Source organism: Homalodisca vitripennis, chromosome 3, assembly GCF_021130785.1.
Source record: "Homalodisca vitripennis isolate AUS2020 chromosome 3, UT_GWSS_2.1, whole genome shotgun sequence".
In the NCBI taxonomy this organism is placed as follows: domain Eukaryota; kingdom Metazoa; phylum Arthropoda; class Insecta; order Hemiptera; family Cicadellidae; genus Homalodisca; species Homalodisca vitripennis.
In genome coordinates, this window is record NC_060209.1 from 151480240 (window position 1) to 151498921 (window position 18682).

Consider the following 18682-nt stretch of genomic DNA (forward strand, 5'->3'; position numbering starts at 1 on the left):
ACCAATACTTCTTCATGTGGATCATTATCATCTATCTCTGGGAGCACTTGAAATTTTTAACAGATGCAAAAATACAGATTTACATATATGTGTATATGGACGGAAAAGAATATTTTTCTTTGCAAATTATGTGTGGAATTAAAGTTAAAATGGAAAGATAAGAAATTATTACCTGGTATTAATTAAATTTATAATACAAAATACGTATAGTTTCATGATATAAATACCATACCCAAAATGAAAAAGCAGCCTTAGTACAGTCACTGTATGCTATTTTACTGAGCCTGCCTACGTCGTGCCTGCCAATTCACTCTGTACTCAGCTGTCTATATTTTTCACTTTCAGTCAGTTTCGGAATTGACGAGTAAGTTGTCAATCTCTAAGTTGTTTGGCTTTACTTTTAGGTTATGATTTGTAAGTTAGATGCGTAGATGTCGATCTGCTAGTGATTTATACATTGTTATTAATTTAAAATTTAAATGAATATAATTACATTTTATATTTACATCAGTTTGTGCTTCAAGCACATAAGAAAGGTGGGAGTAACGTTAATTGTAAAACAGTATTATATGTTATTGATGACTACCTCTACTTTATAGCCTGTAACTGTCATTCAATCTGCGGTAAGAATTTAATTTACTTCCTAACTGTAGGAATACGTTAAACTTAACCCTCTACTGGCAGGTTAATTTTTAATTTGGTTGCTATTTACTTAAGCTCCTTCACATTATTTGTTGTTTTTCAAAAGAAAAAAGTTGAAAATACAAAAAACAAGTTTTGGGAACCTTGAAATGGTAGACTTTATGAGTGCCACAGCGTTTTGCTATATGGTATGCATAAAATGCCGAGCGAAAATGCCTGGTTCTGCAAGGGGGTTTGGTTAAAAATTCATAACAAATTTATTTATTGGTATAATGTCTTGGATTTTTGATTTTGTTTAGATAAATATTTTCTTTATACATATAATACATTGATCACTTATTTAACGTTTTTATACAAATAAAAAAATCATTAACAAAAACTTTATGAGCAATAACATTTAGTTTTTTATTTTGACACAACTTAGTATTATTGAAATATTTTATTTTTTTCACTTTTAGTTATTCTATCTTATACTCCATTTAATTCTTTACAAAAAGACATATAAACATTTTTTATACTTATAAATAAAGTTTGGAAAATAAATATAAAAATATGAACCACTACAAAACTAGACATTTTCTAACTTAACCTAACACTCTGTGTATTGTCTACACTGATAATGCTTTAAAAATCTAATGCCTGCAATACTAGGTCATCATTGTCAGCAATGTTTTTTACGACTCATTGTTTTATAAATATCACTGAACAAAAATAAAAACGATACAAACGTATTTAGTAAAGTACTAGATGCTTACGATCGCCGTAACTCGCGGCCGTCATTGTTCTACTTACACACAGACTAGAACAACATACACAAACGAAATAATTTGAAGATACTAACACTACAAACCCATTTACACTTAAAAACTTTCAATATCATTTGTAAAATAAACAGCAGCGCAAAACAAAACACATGACGGCTCGTCCGCGTAGCGGCCAATTCTAAACGCGACTGACGCGCTCACTTTACAACCGCCGTAAAAATCAGAATCTAACCGAAATACAACAAAATCTTCATCAAAAGTTATGTTGAAGCCTTTGGAATGCGTATGTAATAGTCATAGAGCCAATTTAGATAAATACTATATAAAATATAAGCGTTACTGCAGAAGTCGCTAACAGCGATTCTGGCATTTCTTGCATATAATGCGGGATCGCTGATAGCGATGCTCCGGCACTCAAAGGGTTAATAAATAGACTTGCCATACGTCCCGGTTTTACAAGCTTGTCCCGGTGTTCCGCCCGGTTGCCTGCTTGTCCCGGTCACGTCAGAGGACCCGAATGTTTAAAACAATTGAGCTAGGCCTAGTTGTAGTTTAGTCTAGAGGTTCACAACTACACAACACTCTATCGGTTCAGCGTGGTCCCGAAATAAGAGAGTTTTCAGTTCAGTTGAGAGAGTTTTCTCCATGATGAACATTGCCTGGAGTGATGATCGAGGATTAATGCACGAATCCACAGTTCGAAATTTAATGTTATGCAAAGTTAACTTTGCAGTTAGCTGCACTGAATTTATGAAAAAATAAAAAGCAAAAAAGACTTATTTAGAAAGATATGCTCTAGTGAAAAATACGAATGGTATAAAAAATAAGCCTTGCTTTTACATTTTATAGCTGTCAATGTGTTTAAGGTATAGCCTGAAGTAAGCTTGTATTGTTTAATGGTTTACATTTATTTAATGAAAGCCGTGTAAAAATATAACCCAAACTGTATTTTTATTGTTATAAGATATAATCATTTTTATACTATTTAGAAATTAAATTAAATTCATACAATTATACACAAAGTTTTTTGGTTTTTATTGTTAATTTGACTTCATATTTATCCCCCCCCCCACGCATTTCGAACAGAGGCGTCCCGGTTGGCCGGTGAAAAATTATGGCAAGCCTATTAATAAACAGCCTGGCGTACACTATTATTTGGTTATTTTTTATTGAACGTGTATATCAAATTAATAATTCGATATTTCAATTTATTTAACTTAAAATATGACTCAACTTATTAATAAATTATAATAGTGTAAAATATAGGCAACAAGAAGTAACCAATTTTTTGAGAATTTAAAAAAGGCGATTAATATGAGATTGAATGTTCTTCGGGAGTGGTCATAGAGGTTGAGTGGATTACCAACAGACTATCTAGCAGACCATTTTTGTGATATGTACCGCAGGGAAGTGCGCCTGTCTGGGGAGAATCCTCTCCTCCATTCCATAAAAGCGGTTGCTTACTTATGGAGAGCTGTTATAGGTATAAATTTCTTAAGCGTCCTTTTTACTTTTAACAAAGACTGTTTTCTGTTAGTTTTGGAATAACTAAGTAGATGACAATTTAGAACACATAAAGAAAAAGAAATAAAACAATAAACAACCAGTTTCACACAACAGTCGGTATTTATTTACAATAGTGTGACTATGGAAAATGGACTTTTTTTTCATGGGTTGGGCATTTATAGCCAAGTATTATTATCACAGGTGCATATAAACTGGGGGGAAAGTATATTATTGTATTATATTGATGCCTTTCGGGCATTATTGCGTTAAGGAGCAGGGGCATCACGTGATCTGGGATTCGACTTTTGCAAGCTCGAGTTAATTTTTTTTCTAAAAGAGCAAGCAGTGCGCAGCGGGCAGGCATCGTTGACAGGATTAACGTGCTAGTCAGCATCATTTCAGTAACTTATCACTTACCTTAATGAACATCCAACACAAAGGTGCGCCATTACCACTACTGAACTAGGAGGTTAAGAATAGACACAGAGTTTTCAGAGGATTTCAAAAAATCGTAACTCCTTTGATTTTCGTTGCTGACGAATTTTTTCTTCACTATTGTTTTCAGGAAAAATTCTAGTTTTCAGGGAAAAAAATGAACATACCTTTCCATGGTCACGTTATTGTAAATTGATACCCAACAGTCACTTGTTTCATTCAATTTATGAATGATCAATAAAGAAAAAGTTATACCCTGAGTAAGATTTTATCCAGGGTACTTGAGTTTATTGATTATTTAACAGTGACTCAATCTTGAATTTAGTGAGAGGTCTTGATTGTATTTTACACTGTGAAAAAGTTTTAAGTAGTATTTAAACACCCAGGGACCAATATTACCTATTGTTTTACAAATAAATCTATTTGGCATATTCCAATAAAAAGTTTAGAAGATGAGATTTGTTCCCCTTTGCTTATTGTGAATTCAACAATTACATGAGCCTCTAACTTAAGTTTCTGGTGGAAATTACCAGTATCTTATCACACTGCTGTGTATTTGTGAGATCTTGTACTTCAGCAGTGGACACTAAGTGGTCAGTTTTAGCAGTAAAGTTTACTTTTGCTTTCTCTAGAGAGGTGCTTCGTCTTAGGAGTTGTAATCCAATGTCTTAGAAATACTTGGAAATATCTCTTCTAGAGTCTAGTGCTTCTAAAGCATTGACGGGGGACTGCAGAACGTGATAACGAGCGAGCATACATGACATTACCTTATCATATATTAGTTAATTAGACATATACTTCAGTCAAATCCAAAGACAACCGTGAGGTTTTATTAAAAGTTATATGTTTCGGATATCTCTCCATCATCAGACTAAAGTATAAACTTAGATCCGCCGAATGGCTTCATTTTTGTAGTTAAAATTGCATAACATAACAAACAAACACCCATTTCACTAAGTCCCATTAAATGTTTATAATCCTACATATGCACGGTACAACAGCAAACTGCAAACATGATTTGATAGGTGCAATAGGTTTATGTAATCTCCACCTCTGCACTGCACACGGCGTAATCAAAGGAACATTACCAATGAATTTAAATTATTTGTTACCTGATATTTATATGATAGGAGGTATGTTCAAAAGTCTTAATTGAAATTAAAAATCGTCCACTACATTTGAAGGGATTTCAAAAATGTCAATATAGTAACAGTTTACAGCATTGACATCATCTTTTGTACAGATAATGTCAGTACGTGTAACATTTTTTTTGTCATTTTCGCGCTTCACAGTGGCGCCAACTCCATCATATGTCTTTTGCTGTGGTTGGCCTCAATAAAGTTCCATGTCATATTTTCAAGATTGGGTAGAATGTTGGAATAAAGGTTTAAATTTTAAACACAATTATTGAATCTGAACAGCCCATCTGAAAATATATTAATTGTAGTGGTGTTAGGATAAAGTATCAATAAGTTTTCTGAATCAGGATGCATGTGTGTCAGTAAGAGCTTGGTGATTAAGTGAGTCCGAAACAGAAGCAAAGCATTGTTAAGAAGTTTACCATCTTCTGAAGCATACCACTCCTCTGTTCAAATAAACTTCTTTCTTTGAGGCTCCAAATTTACTGCCTGATTTGCAGTTTCAAGTTTTGCAATATAGTTTTCCGAGAAGCGTATGTTCAAAGCCGACTTTTCTTCTTTCAGATGTTTAGTTTTCCTTCTTCAATTCGGAAGCTTGATGTTTTTTGTAGTAAACATGCATTTAAAAAAGTTTTTAAATTTCTTTATTTATTCGCTTTTCAAATTGGCCTCTTTGTTCTTTTTTGCATTTAATTTTTTTCTAAATTAACATTTTCTTCTTTTTCACAATATTTTTCTTTCTTAACTTTTTTTAAGTTATAGTATTTAATAGCAAGATTTTCTTGTGCTACTTACATTTATACAAATGCAATAAATATATGTTAATAATTGTACAATTAACATTTATTTATTATATATTATTCATGTAATGTTCCTTTCATAACAAGGTAGAATTATGCCACAAAACAAGTCATGTAAAACAGGCTTCACTTATGTGCATGCAAAAATTTCAAGTCTGTAGCTTATTTCAATCTTGAAATGCCCTGGAGACATTGTATAAAAAATAAATTTTTAAATCCTCTTGGCATACTAAAGAATTGTGCTAGTCTACTGAGTGATAAGGCTCAGCAAAATGTGAAGAGTGGACATGCCTCCACTCGTCATGTCACTCATTGTTGTACGTGTATGTAGAAATGGGGTTCATGTCAAATTTAAAGTCTACAAATGATACTTTCTCGAGATAACTTGTAGATAGTTGGTCTATATGTGTTACTGTCACATGTTAAAATATCATATGGTGTATTCAGCTTGTTTACAAATTTATTTATTCTGCTATTTTCACGTTGCCATCAGGTGTACCTAAAAACCAGAATAAAAAGTTTGCTAGCGCTCACTCAAATCCCATGGAGTAACATACACCATCATCAACCTCGGGCTTGTCTGTGAAGGTTCATGTCAAATTTAAAGTCTACAAATGATACTTTCTCGAGATAACTTGTAGATAGTTGGTCTATATGTGTTACTGTCACATGTTAAAATATCATATGGTGTATTCAGCTTGTTTACAAATTTATTTATTCTGCTATTTTCACGTTGCCATCAGGTGTACCTAAAAACCAGAATAAAAAGTTTGCTAGCGCTCACTCAAATCCCATGGAGTAACATACACCATCATCAACCTCGGGCTTGTCTGTGAAGGTTCATGTCAAATTTAAAGTCTACAAATGATACTTTCTCGAGATAACTTGTAGATAGTTGGTCTATATGTGTTACTGTCACATGTTAAAATATCATATGGTGTATTCAGCTTGTTTACAAATTTATTTATTCTGCTATTTTCACGTTGCCATCAGGTGTACCTAAAAACCAGAATAAAAAGTTTGCTAGCGCTCACTCAAATCCCATGGAGTAACATACACCATCATCAACCTCGGGCTTGTCTGTGAAGGTTCATGTCAAATTTAAAGTCTACAAATGATACTTTCTCGAGATAACTTGTAGATAGTTGGTCTATATGTGTTACTGTCACATGTTAAAATATCATATGGTGTATTCAGCTTGTTTACAAATTATTTTATTCTGCTATTTTCACGTTGCCATCAGGTGTACCTAAAAACCAGAATAAAAAGTTTGCTAGCGCTCACTCAAATCCCATGGAGTAACATACACCATCATCAACCTCGGGCTTGTCTGTGAAGGTTCATGTCAAATTTAAAGTCTACAAATGATACTTTCTCGAGATAACTTGTAGATAGTTGGTCTATATGTGTTACTGTCACATGTTAAAATATCATATGGTGTATTCAGCTTGTTTACAAATTTATTTATTCTGCTATTTTCACGTTGCCATCAGGTGTACCTAAAAACCAGAATAAAAAGTTTGCTAGCGCTCACTCAAATCCCATGGAGTAACATACACCATCATCAACCTCGGGCTTGTCTGTGAAGGTTCATGTCAAATTTAAAGTCTACAAATGATACTTTCTCGAGATAACTTGTAGATAGTTGGTCTATATGTGTTACTGTCACATGTTAAAATATCATATGGTGTATTCAGCTTGTTTACAAATTTATTTATTCTGCTATTTTCACGTTGCCATCAGGTGTACCTAAAAACCAGAATAAAAAGTTTGCTAGCGCTCACTCAAATCCCATGGAGTAACATACACCATCATCAACCTCGGGCTTGTCTGTGAAGGTTCATGTCAAATTTAAAGTCTACAAATGATACTTTCTCGAGATAACTTGTAGATAGTTGGTCTATATGTGTTACTGTCACATGTTAAAATATCATATGGTGTATTCAGCTTGTTTACAAATTTATTTATTCTGCTATTTTCACGTTGCCATCAGGTGTACCTAAAATCCAGAATAAAAAGTTTGCTAGCGCTCACTCAAATCCCATGGAGTAACATACACCATCATCAACCTCGGGCTTGTCTGTGAAGGTTCATGTCAAATTTAAAGTCTACAAATGATACTTTCTCGAGATAACTTGTAGATAGTTGGTCTATATGTGTTACTGTCACATGTTAAAATATCATATGGTGTATTCAGCTTGTTTACAAATTTATTTATTCTGCTATTTTCACGTTGCCATCAGGTGTACCTAAAAATCCAGAATAAAAAGTTTGCTAGCGCTCACTCAAATCCCATGGAGTAACATACACCATCATCAACCTCGGGCTTGTCTGTGAAGGTTCATGCAAAATTTCAAGTCTATAGGTCAGTTTGTTCTCGAGTTATTGTGTGGACACACCAACAGGCAGAAATTAAAATTTTCCAACCCCTCAATTGATGAGCTTTGTTAATGCTTAGCCAATGAATGGATATGTTTTCAAATGAAAACGAACAATTTTTACTGGACTTAATATTTTTTTTGTAACATGGCAAATTTTATAATTATCTTTTATATAGTGATAAGTGATATTAATATCATATTCAAGCATTTAAAATCAAAATGTTTAAAAAATATTATACCAACCAATGTACATTGTGGAATTTAATAAAATTCTGCTACTTTTTACTTTCAGAGAAACATGGAGACAGCTGCTTTGAGTTTATTGAAGCGGGCTGTGGAAATGGATGAGAAGAAAAGATACACCGAAGCCTTAGTTTGTTACCAAGAAGGCATCCAAATGCTATTAAACTGCATGAGAAGTAATTCCTGATTTCTTATCAATATAAGTAACTATACTTATCTATAATTACAGTAGCCTTGCATTCTGTTGGACTGACTTTGAAATTGGTCTAGTGGACTTTGTATTAGAGAATGATAAGAGTTTCAGGACCTGTAAAAGTTTTATAAGGACATTTTTTAGAGAGTGTTGACTGTTTGGATAAGATTGTTCGAAAGCAAATTAGAATAAATTAATTGAAATGGTTATTTTTGCATACAAAACCAAAACTGCTTGAGATAAAACCAAAGTTTAAATACAAAAAACATGTTGTATTTTTACTACTTTTAATTTTGGTTTAATGCAAATTATATGGTTGTATTAAAATGTTGTAGTTATAAACATTTTTTAATATAAATAATTTTTAAATTTCAAAATTTTTTCGGCACTGAACTTTTAGTTTTTTTTGGAAGGGTAGGTTTTTAACTATTTTGGGTAACGTTTGGTGTTTCATAAGTGGTTCAATGAAGTAACAATAAAAAAATTGTTAAAACTGGGTTTTTAGATTTTATAACACCCTGTACATTTACAGCAAGATAAATTGAAAACATTTTGTTTTAATGATCTGTGTCAAGAGACCTGTAAAATGAGGTACCAAACCTTTGTTACATTTTAAAACTTCCCCAAAACACACCCCCAACATACAAAAATATCCCTTACTGATTTCGGGGGGAGGGGGGCGTCATAATAATTTTATCGAATTTCTTGGTCAAAAAATAATGGGGGGTTACAGTTAAACAAAGTTTCTATTTCACTTGTTATACCTCTACAATTAGTGGCACAGATGGTCTGGTTCACCCTGTACCAATCAAGTTATGTATTGTAATATATTTATTTAATGTTCACATAAAAATTACTTGTGTTTCATTTCAATTTGAATAAATTATACCTAAACTGTATAAAGAATTTTATACAGTTTAGGTATTTGGATTTGCATAATCATACTGACATTTTAAAAAAGTTTCAAGATAAAAATTTATTAAAAATGGAAAATGTTTTATTTGATAGTAAAAGTATGTACGCTGCATACATTTACAAGAAACAATGGTTTTTTGTTCTTGAAATGTATTTTCTTTTTGTCACATGTTTAATCCAAGTTAATACATTGCAATATAACAAAATGAAAAAGTGAATATTAAATTTTTATACACATTTTAAATGAAAGTTTGTTGTAAGGTTTCAGTGATACTGTGAAGAGACAACACTTCAGAGAGAAGATAGAAATGTACATGGGACGAGCAGAGCTTCTCAAGCGACAAATAGAAGATGAGAAGTCTCGAGGTGTCTATCATGAACAGATTCTGATAGAGCATAATTCAACCGGACACAGCTATCTATCAGTGTTTGGCAGATTCCTTGATTCTGAAGTGAAAGAAGTTGTCATAGAAGACCCTTATATTCGTTATTTTCATCAGGTAATTGTCATTTTTGGTCTCTTATAATGGAGGAATCGAGAAACAAGATATTTCTTACAACGTAACATTCACAATTATACGACTATAATCAATGTCGTGTGAACAGTTTGCTTGTCAATGTATACAATGTCAATGACAGTCTTATGTATTCAAATAGTCAGTATTGTAGCAGCAATGCAAGTCCAAATATCTGTCTAACTATTACTATATTTCTAAAGTCATAATTATATGTAAAATTCATTTATTTTTTGAATTGTAATAAGTTTTGTTTGACAACAAACATGGCCAGTTAGTTAAAATAAGTGCTAATTAAAATTGCATGACATGTCATAATTCATAAAAAATAACTAAATTATAATTTAACAGTTATTAACCCGCCACTACTCGCGCGTGTCAGACGAACACTGTTACTCGCGCGTTAGATTTTATCTAACATAAGAACTTGTTTAAAAAAAAAACACCCATTTTGTTACAAAATGAACTTATTATTGAACATGTTTCACAGCAATATAAATGTATAAAAAGAAAAGAACATATTAACTTATTTTAATGATAAAATATTAGTTAAAAATGTAAAATAAAAATATTTTTTGTATTACGTTAAACAATACTTTAAAAACGTAATTATCTTTACGTAAATATTAAGTAGTTTTAAGAAGTATTAAGGAAGTAGTTTTTAAAAGTCTTAGAAATAAAATATACTTTGATTTCAATAATAATAAAAATAAAACTTTCTGTTGTAAATATAATCAGGTCCTTTCTAATCAGAGTCTGCTTCTACATTCTCGCACTCTAGGCAGCTAAGTACAGTCTTCGCCGTGTGTTCTTTACATATTGGTTTCTCACAGGCATTGCACTGATGTTGTGTGAATCTGTTTTTTTCGAAGAGGGCAGAAAGCACATCGTGGCTTTTGTCCTTCTTGACGAGGTGCAGGCTCAGGTGGAGGAAGTTGAGCAACACGTCTTATTTTCTGACGAAGTTCGCAAGAAAGGTTTGGTACTATTGCTCTTCTGACTAGATGCGGTTTTAATCAGTTGTGTTGCAAGTTCTGTAAGGAAGTTTCTTCTTACCATGGACACTTGAGTGTTGCTGTTGAGGATGATCTGTGCGTTTATTCCACCAATGTTCAACATCGAACAAAACAATGTCAGAGGCCACCGATGACTGATTCTGGATACGCTGTACTCACTCTTCATCCTGTCCACAACGTCAACTCCTCCTTTCGTTAGGTTGTAAAAGGATATCACCTCTGGTTTATAGAGGTCTCCAGAACTTTCGTCGATACTATCATCTTTGTGCATTGTAGAGATCATGAGCACATTTTTGTTCTTCTTAGGCACATACGAAGCAAGAAGACACCTGTTAGGGGATTTGCCATAAAAAAATAAAGAGCTGTTTACTGGACGATCCTTGATGAAAGTGGCTTGAGGTGGCAACTGAGGCTTGTTTTTACGGATGGTACCAACTACCGTCAGTCTATGGTTCGCAAAAAGATCATTTGCAAGAGGGATTCCGGTGAAATAGTTGTCCATTGTGATGTTTCGGCCAGAATTACTTATAGGTGCAATTAGTCGCTTCACAACACTAGCTGCATCGTTATCTACATAAAATGGCCCCGGAGGTTGTTTGGCAGCATACACTTCCAAATTGTATGTGTAAAAGGTACGGGAATCTACCAGAGCATAAATCTTAATCCCGTACTTTGCTGGTTTGTTCGGTATGTACTGGCGAAACTTACAATGCCCTCGAAATCCATCTAACATCTCGTCTAAGGTTGCATATTCACTTATTGTATAGGAACCTTGACACTTTTCTACAAATTTGACAAATAGGTCACGAATTGGGGCAAGATTATCGTATCTTTGTCGCTCATCTCGGGTGTTCATGTCATCAAATCTAAGAGCTTGAAGTAACGTTTGGAACCGTCTCTTAGACATCGTTGCCACAAAAATATCAGGAGCAGTTCCATCAGTACGCCACAATTCTTCAACATGTAAGTGACCAGCTTTTTTAACACCCATTAGGTACAACATACCTATTACAGCTAATAGCTCAGTGGCGTCAGTTTGAGGACAATCTCTTTGTCCTTTTGTGTACGAATCACACATCAAAAGTAACCTTTGATTTGTATGACGGACTATATCTTCAATTACGTCATCGGGGAAAAAAAGTCTCCAACTATCTAAAACTGATTTACTGTTTTTGACTAAACCTTTGGTACCAGGCAATTTCGTTACTACGTTTTGTCTAATAGTTCTTGTAGTTGCAGAGGTTGGCTTGTGATTGTGCCAAGATGTAATGCCATCTTTTCCAACAGTATGGCCAACAGTGAAATTTTGATGTTGATTTATTTGTGGAGCAGGTTGAGGCTCGGTTGGTTCTTGATGGCCTAAGTCAACATTATCTATATCCATAGATTCTATACATTCCTCATCACCCGTTTGTTCAGAAGCAGTGTCGTGATTGCTGTGTTAACTTTCTGCATCAGACACAGAAACGTTTCCATGTGGATCTCCATCAACAACTTCATTCTCGTCTTCCTCTTCATTCAACCATGATAGTATACGAAACTCACTATTTGGAAGATCCATTACGCCTCCGCCTAAGCATAATAACACAAAAAGAATCAGATTTACAGTATTAGTGTCCAAACAAAACTAAAAAAAGACACTCACATGGTTACTCGCGCCCTTAGAATTTTACTAACATAAAGAGTTACACAATTACTCGCGCGTTAGATTCCTATTAACGCTATGTGCGCGGCGCTCTCTTATCCCCTCCACTGCACCATGACGCCACTTAAGAGATGGAAAACTTCAAAAAATGGCAGCAGAATACTTAAGGGAGGCAATAAAGAAGCGGCGGCACTGTTAAAAATTTTTTGCAACTTTTATGTAAAAATTGGCAAAAATGTTAGATAATTTCTAACACAGGAGTAATTGCGGGTTAAAAGTAAATAACATCAACAAAATAAAATACAATAATAACAACCAGAATCAGTAAACAACCTTAAAAACACAAAAAAAAAAAACATTAATTAGCCCTTTCCATCCAAGAAATGTTTAAAATTTGTTAAAAAAATCCAATATATTTGTACTAATGACATACCCAAAAATCCCAGGCTCTTTAAGTCAATTCGAGCGTTTTACTCTAAAATTCATAAAAAAATTATTTATGAAGCAAATTTATTAGTTTGATTTTTATTAGCTTTCTTAATAGATTATATATACTATGAAATAAAATATAAAAGGACATGTAAAAGGACTTTTTTTATAATATGTACTTACCAAAAAATATTTTGAGGATTATTTTACTTTGATGCATGTGGATTGGCATACAAAAATTATTTGATCAAAATTGATAACACTTGATAAAACAACATTTAACAATCTTTAAAAAATTTATCCTTCACACTGATATGTTGAGAAAAAAAACATTTTGGCTTAAAAAAAACACTCGTAGTTCGGGTTTTTTCACCAGTTATAAAAACAATATGGCCTATCTATCATGTTCCACTTCCACATAACATATCCTTCTAACCAAATATATTGAATGTTAACAGGCAAACAAACTATTTCATATTTTTAACTTTAGAAAACTCCTAATCATAAGATAAAAACTAAAAATTACCATCTGAGTAAATAAAACACTTTTTTTATTTATAAGCATCTGTAAAAAGGATAACATTTAGTTTGCAGGCCTTTTTTGCATTTAACACACACATAAAAGTAGATATTTTTCTTTTCCCTTCACTTTCCCTGTACTTTCTGCACTGCAAACACAGCAATTTTTTTTCTGTATGTAAGTATAGATAACCTAGTTTGAACATTAACCACAAACTGAGCTTCAACATACTAGAACTAACTTGAGCAAACAAGAAATTTAGCTTGTTTATTTCTGCATCTAGACATATAGAAAAAGTTTTTACAAACATTAAATTTAAGTTTTTATGTAGGTATGAACAAAAAATTATGCTGTTTTGTGGTGTTTTCAACCAAACTGCAATGTTGAACATTCATAACCAGGAAAACTTGTAATCCTTAAGACCTTAGTTTTATGCAATATATGTACAAGTTTACTTATTTAAAGTATATAATTTCAGAATTTTTAAATTATATGGGTAAAAGTTTAAAATAACCATCTTAACTTTTATTCTTAACCAGGTTCGGTTAAAAAAGACGGCATTTGCCACGTTATTGACCTTACAGTCATTATATTTATTTTAAAGGTAATTAATTTGTGTAAACACAATTTAAATCTATAGTATTTAACACTACTTTATTAAACAGATTTTGTTCATTTACCATGGCTAACGACTGTTTGTTGGAATGTGCAAACTGTCAGACTGTCTAGGGCAGTGTTGCGACGATCGTGCGTGGTCCATTGCGCCTTTAACTACAAGAGGAGGCTGCAATAAGTTAAATATTGTTTTAATATATTTCACCATTTCCCGTCAGCTTTTTTTATATGGGCTTCCAATGGCAGGTTTAACAATGAATAATTAATTTTCAAAATTGCAGTTAAAAACCGGAACCTTTTTTCATTCTTACAGACACAACACTTGGTTATTGTTTGTAAATAATTTGCTTTATATGTCTAAACACAGAAATAAACAAGCTAAATTTTGCTCTATTAGTTACTTTGTGGGTAACGTTAAAACTTGGGTATCTATACTTTTTGATTCCAGAGTAGGCAGGCCCAACCAGAAAGTTCATTGTTCAGCAGCGCAGCACGGTGCATATTATACATGCACAAAATTAAATGTGATGACAATGCCTGTATAGGATACTGAAGACAGTCAATACATGATACTGGGGTGTCCTATATATCTACAGTAAGATAATGTGGCTTGATTTGAATGATCTCTGTTACTTTAAATAATACTTTTACTAAATAATTGGAATATATAAAAGAGGCTTCTCTATTTGATTCCCAGTCATTCATATATGGTTTATAGTCACTGTATCAATCTTAAAGGCTAATTAATATAGATTAATAAATGTAAATGTAAATTTAATATTGATAATTTTATAAATTTTATCCCTACAACATTATTTTAATATTAAACAGCTTTTATATACTTTGTTTAAAGTGTGTTTTTGACAGTGCCAGAATTTTGGAGGAAACAGAATTTATCTGGACATTTGGCATTGCTTAGTGATACAAGAAATCAGTTACTCTATATTTCGAGATCTGCCATCTGATCTCTTCCTTAGGTGGATAACTAACCTAACACGTAACTATAATCTGTGTTCAAATAAACATACCACAAATAAGTCAGGATTCACAACAACAATCTGTGTGTCAGCCCCATTTATAAATCTATAAAATATGCACTAATTAAAAACAGAACAATAATTATTTGGAACCAAAGGAAACATTACAGAGGTCACATAGGTTTGCAATGAATGGCCAACCAACCTCTGAAAACTGACCAGAGCCAATATTATATAGGGATCATCATTATGGCAGATACAATGTGGCGGTAAATCAGGAAACAGGGTGGCCAATTTTTTATTATTGGTTCATTCTAAATGAATTCTCAAAACCATCCTGTGATTCCACATTGATTTATTAGAAATCTATAATTAATTTATTATTGTATGTTTTGTTATTAGTTCATTTATCAGAATTGATAACCATAGCAGCCTAATTTCGATGCTTTTGTACATGTTTACATGAAGGATTATTAATTTGAACAAAATGACCTTGTGTAATCTGGTGGCTCAGATAATCAAATCTCATATAATTGGACTTCTATTGTAAAGTTATAAATATTATTCTTTGTACAATTAGTAGTTTTACAGTTGAGAATTCAACTAGTTGTCATTTTGAAAGCAAATACGAATATGTTTTTCTATATTTATATCTTATTACAGAAAGACCATACATTTCAGCCAAATTTTACTCATTCTTAAAATTAAAATTTTTAAGTAAAAAGAATCATGCTTATCATGATTATATAGATGTTTTGGGATTTTAAAATGATATATCTATAATGACCCATGAACCAAGAATAATACTCGAAAAGACTTATAAAGTTTAGTTTGGGTATCCCATCCAGCACTACCCAAATATTTGTTAAAGTACTTATCCTTGTTAATTTTAACAAAGTGACCATCATAATAAACTTATAATTTTCTTACACACACGCAGAAGTTCCTATTTTACACTAGTAGTAATGATTGAAACTATGTCTGTAAACCTCTGTTTAGTGTCAGAACCTGCTGAGGTTGTGTGAGTTGTTGGTGAAGAGTTGTCCAAACCTGAGAACTATACAGCTGTTAACCTCACAAGACAACAGCTGTGATCAGTCTAAATCGCTTGAGAAGCTCCAATGTGAACTGTCTTCACGACAAGTTTCTCTTAAGATTCAATTTTCCACCACACTACACGACAGGCAGATCAGGTAATGACAGTGTACAAGGTTTTATGCACTTCATATATTTCTGCGTATACCGTACTTGATGCAAGTCACCAGGTTTTAATAGGTGTTAACAATAAATGATAATGCCTTAACTGGCGAAAACGCTTTTAATAATAATTTAAGTTGTGGAAGAAATAAAAATGTCCTTTATACTTCTGATGGATTTCATACAAATTCTTTCTATTTTGTAACTATTTCTCTGCCACTATTTCCAGTAAATTTGATCATATTATCATAAAATAAAAGATATGTTAACATACCTTTCAGTGTAACTATCACTCAAGTGGCCATTGTCTAAGTTTCATGGTGAGCACAGTGTTAAACATTAATGTTAACAGAAGTAATATTTTAGCTTTGTTTTGGAGAGCCATCTTATTTTAAATCAAGATAAAGATGGCTCTCGATATTTAAATTTGAATTATGTTATCAATGTTTTGATACAACTTGTATGATAGTCATAATACAAACCTTTTTACTCTATGCATTTTTTAACAACCAAGATTCTTGTCTGATGCTTTGCAAATCCTTGGTCCCAAGTCATCATGACATCATGAGAATGCTATAGTGTTCTACAATTAGGACTAAGAGAGCTGAGAAAGTTTCCTGAGCGGGGGGAAATTAATCATTAATTTCCTGCTCTTTGAGTTTATTTTATTAATTCCTGGTTTATTTTAACCTGTTTTGCAATAGGATTCTGCATGATTATGATCGTAAATAAGAATGTTGCTTACTTCATATAAAGACCCATTTGTTTTTCACTACTTTTCAGTTTATAAATTTATAACCTGGTAATTAGAAGTACTGGTATTCCATATACCTTTAATAATTTAGATTTTTTTACAATAACAGTTTGGCTAATCTTGCATAGTGTTATCAAAGTCTTGTTTTGTTACAGATTAAGTAATGGGTGGATAATAAAGATTGGGAGAGGACTGGACTACTTCAAGCCACCAGAAAGCAAGTTTTCAATGGGATATTATGACCTTGACCTACGACCTTGTCATGAGACAACAGTAGACATCTTTCATGAAAAGGATGTTCGTATGACACATAGTTAATTAACAGACTCAAAAAATGGAGAGTGGATTTGTATGTGCTGTCATTTTAATGTATATATATTTCTCATTTTAATGTACATATTGTATTTATATTCAATAGTATTAGAAAAAAACTCAGAAATTTACCCAAAAATTTATCAAATGGTTGTGTAAAGTATGAGAAAACGGATATTAGTTTTAATTAGTCATAATGTAAGTACTGTACTATTCACATTTTGTATATTCAAAAATAAAAGTTGGAACTGTTTTGTACATTATTTTAAAACATTTTTCCAGTTGGCATATTAATCCTTATACAACCAACAAATTTTAGGGTGTGACATTGTTTTAATAATTAGTCATAAGCAAAACGTATTGAGAAAAGGAGTAGGCCTAAAATTTGTACTGTGTAACATTTCTTTTATTCAAGTAAATTTTAGGATATTTCAATGATTTTACAACAGTTTATTAAGGATTAAATACTCCTCAACCTACATTTTATGTACTTTTATGTAAGTTTACATATTTATTTTTTTGAAAATTAGTTTTTTTCACATTGTTTCTGAAAAAAAAATATCTACATGTCAAGGACCTATTATTAAACTTGTAATTGTAATATAATCTGTTACAAAACCAAACAAAGATTACAAGAATGTATAGAACTTTAACCAGAATATTATAAAGAAATTTGTACAACTAGTTCATGATCTACCTCACTCATAGTGATCTGTTAAAAATAGAACAATTACTATTTACACTATGAACATAAAGGAACATAACATTACAAAACAAACTTTACACAACAACATTACAAGGATTAATAGTCTTTTTTTTTAACTAAAAAATGCACAGAGACAACACAATTTGTATGAGCACACACAAAGTTTTTGCTAAAGTTCTGATAAAAGATATAGCATTCTAATAAGATTAAAGATACAATACAGTGTCTTTATCCATAATGATTTAATAAAAGACACATGCAGAATTCAAATACATAATTGATGCTAGATTACAATTTCATAAAAATCAAAATTTATTAGTAAATGAAGTAACAAACCTTTCAGTCATGAATCCAACTTTTTTATTTCGTTTACTTTTTATTTAGTTTTGGAAGCATTGTTCTATTGTTAAATCACATCATTAAATTATTACAAAATAAACATCTAGTTAAATGAATAAAATTATAAATAACTCGAATATGTATACAAACATATGAAAACGTAATGAAGAAATACAAAATATAACTTAATTTTTATGTATACCCAGCGTCGGACAGGAATTGACTGAAGTATACATGATTGTCCACCGGAGACAATGGATCAATGCTTCAGAAACTACTAATCTAAATATTAACCCTGGATTAGTTGCACCAAAAAAGTATCTAATATGCGGTCAAAAAGACCAGGTTGTATTAATTGTTTATTAATACATAAAAGTACCACGTAAACACTAAATTAAAACATACATTTTGCAAAAAAATTAATTAGCGTATATAAGATTTAAAATATTTTTGTAATATTTAGATTTTTATTGTGTATTTTAATAACGTACGTATTAACCATATTTTAACACAACAATTTTTTCAACTAAAGAAATGAAATCTATTATCCTTTTATAAATCTGTTGTCATCAAAACACAATAGTAACAAGAAAATCTAATGTTATATAGTAATTTAATAAATTAAGTTTCTTATAGCTT

The 18682-nt window shown here is 31.9% G+C and overlaps 1 protein-coding gene across 1 annotated transcript; it reads left to right on the top strand.

Annotated features, from left to right (window-relative positions):
• The first annotated feature begins 539 nt into the window (after positions 1-539).
• On the top strand, positions 540-17256 carry LOC124357653 (MIT domain-containing protein 1-like). Its single transcript, XM_046809631.1, has 5 exons — positions 540-623; positions 7960-8086; positions 9280-9518; positions 15735-15928; positions 16842-17256. The coding sequence occupies exons 2-5, from the start codon at positions 7966-7968 to the stop codon at positions 17002-17004; spliced, it is 717 nt and encodes a 238-aa protein (XP_046665587.1). The 5' UTR covers positions 540-623; positions 7960-7965; the 3' UTR covers positions 17005-17256.
• Positions 17257-18682: the final 1426 nt, after the last annotated feature.

Bases quoted from the DNA above. Each gene is read 5' to 3' on its own strand.
- LOC124357653 (XM_046809631.1), top strand. From the start codon at position 7,966: ATGGAGACAGCTGCTTTGAGTTTATTGAAGCGGGCTGTGGAAATGGAT. The intron at 8,087-9,279 runs GTAATTCCTGAT...GTTTGTTGTAAG, and splicing joins GCTATTAAACTGCATGAGAA to GTTTCAGTGATACTGTGAAG. The intron at 15,929-16,841 runs GTAATGACAGTG...GTTTTGTTACAG, and splicing joins CTACACGACAGGCAGATCAG to ATTAAGTAATGGGTGGATAA.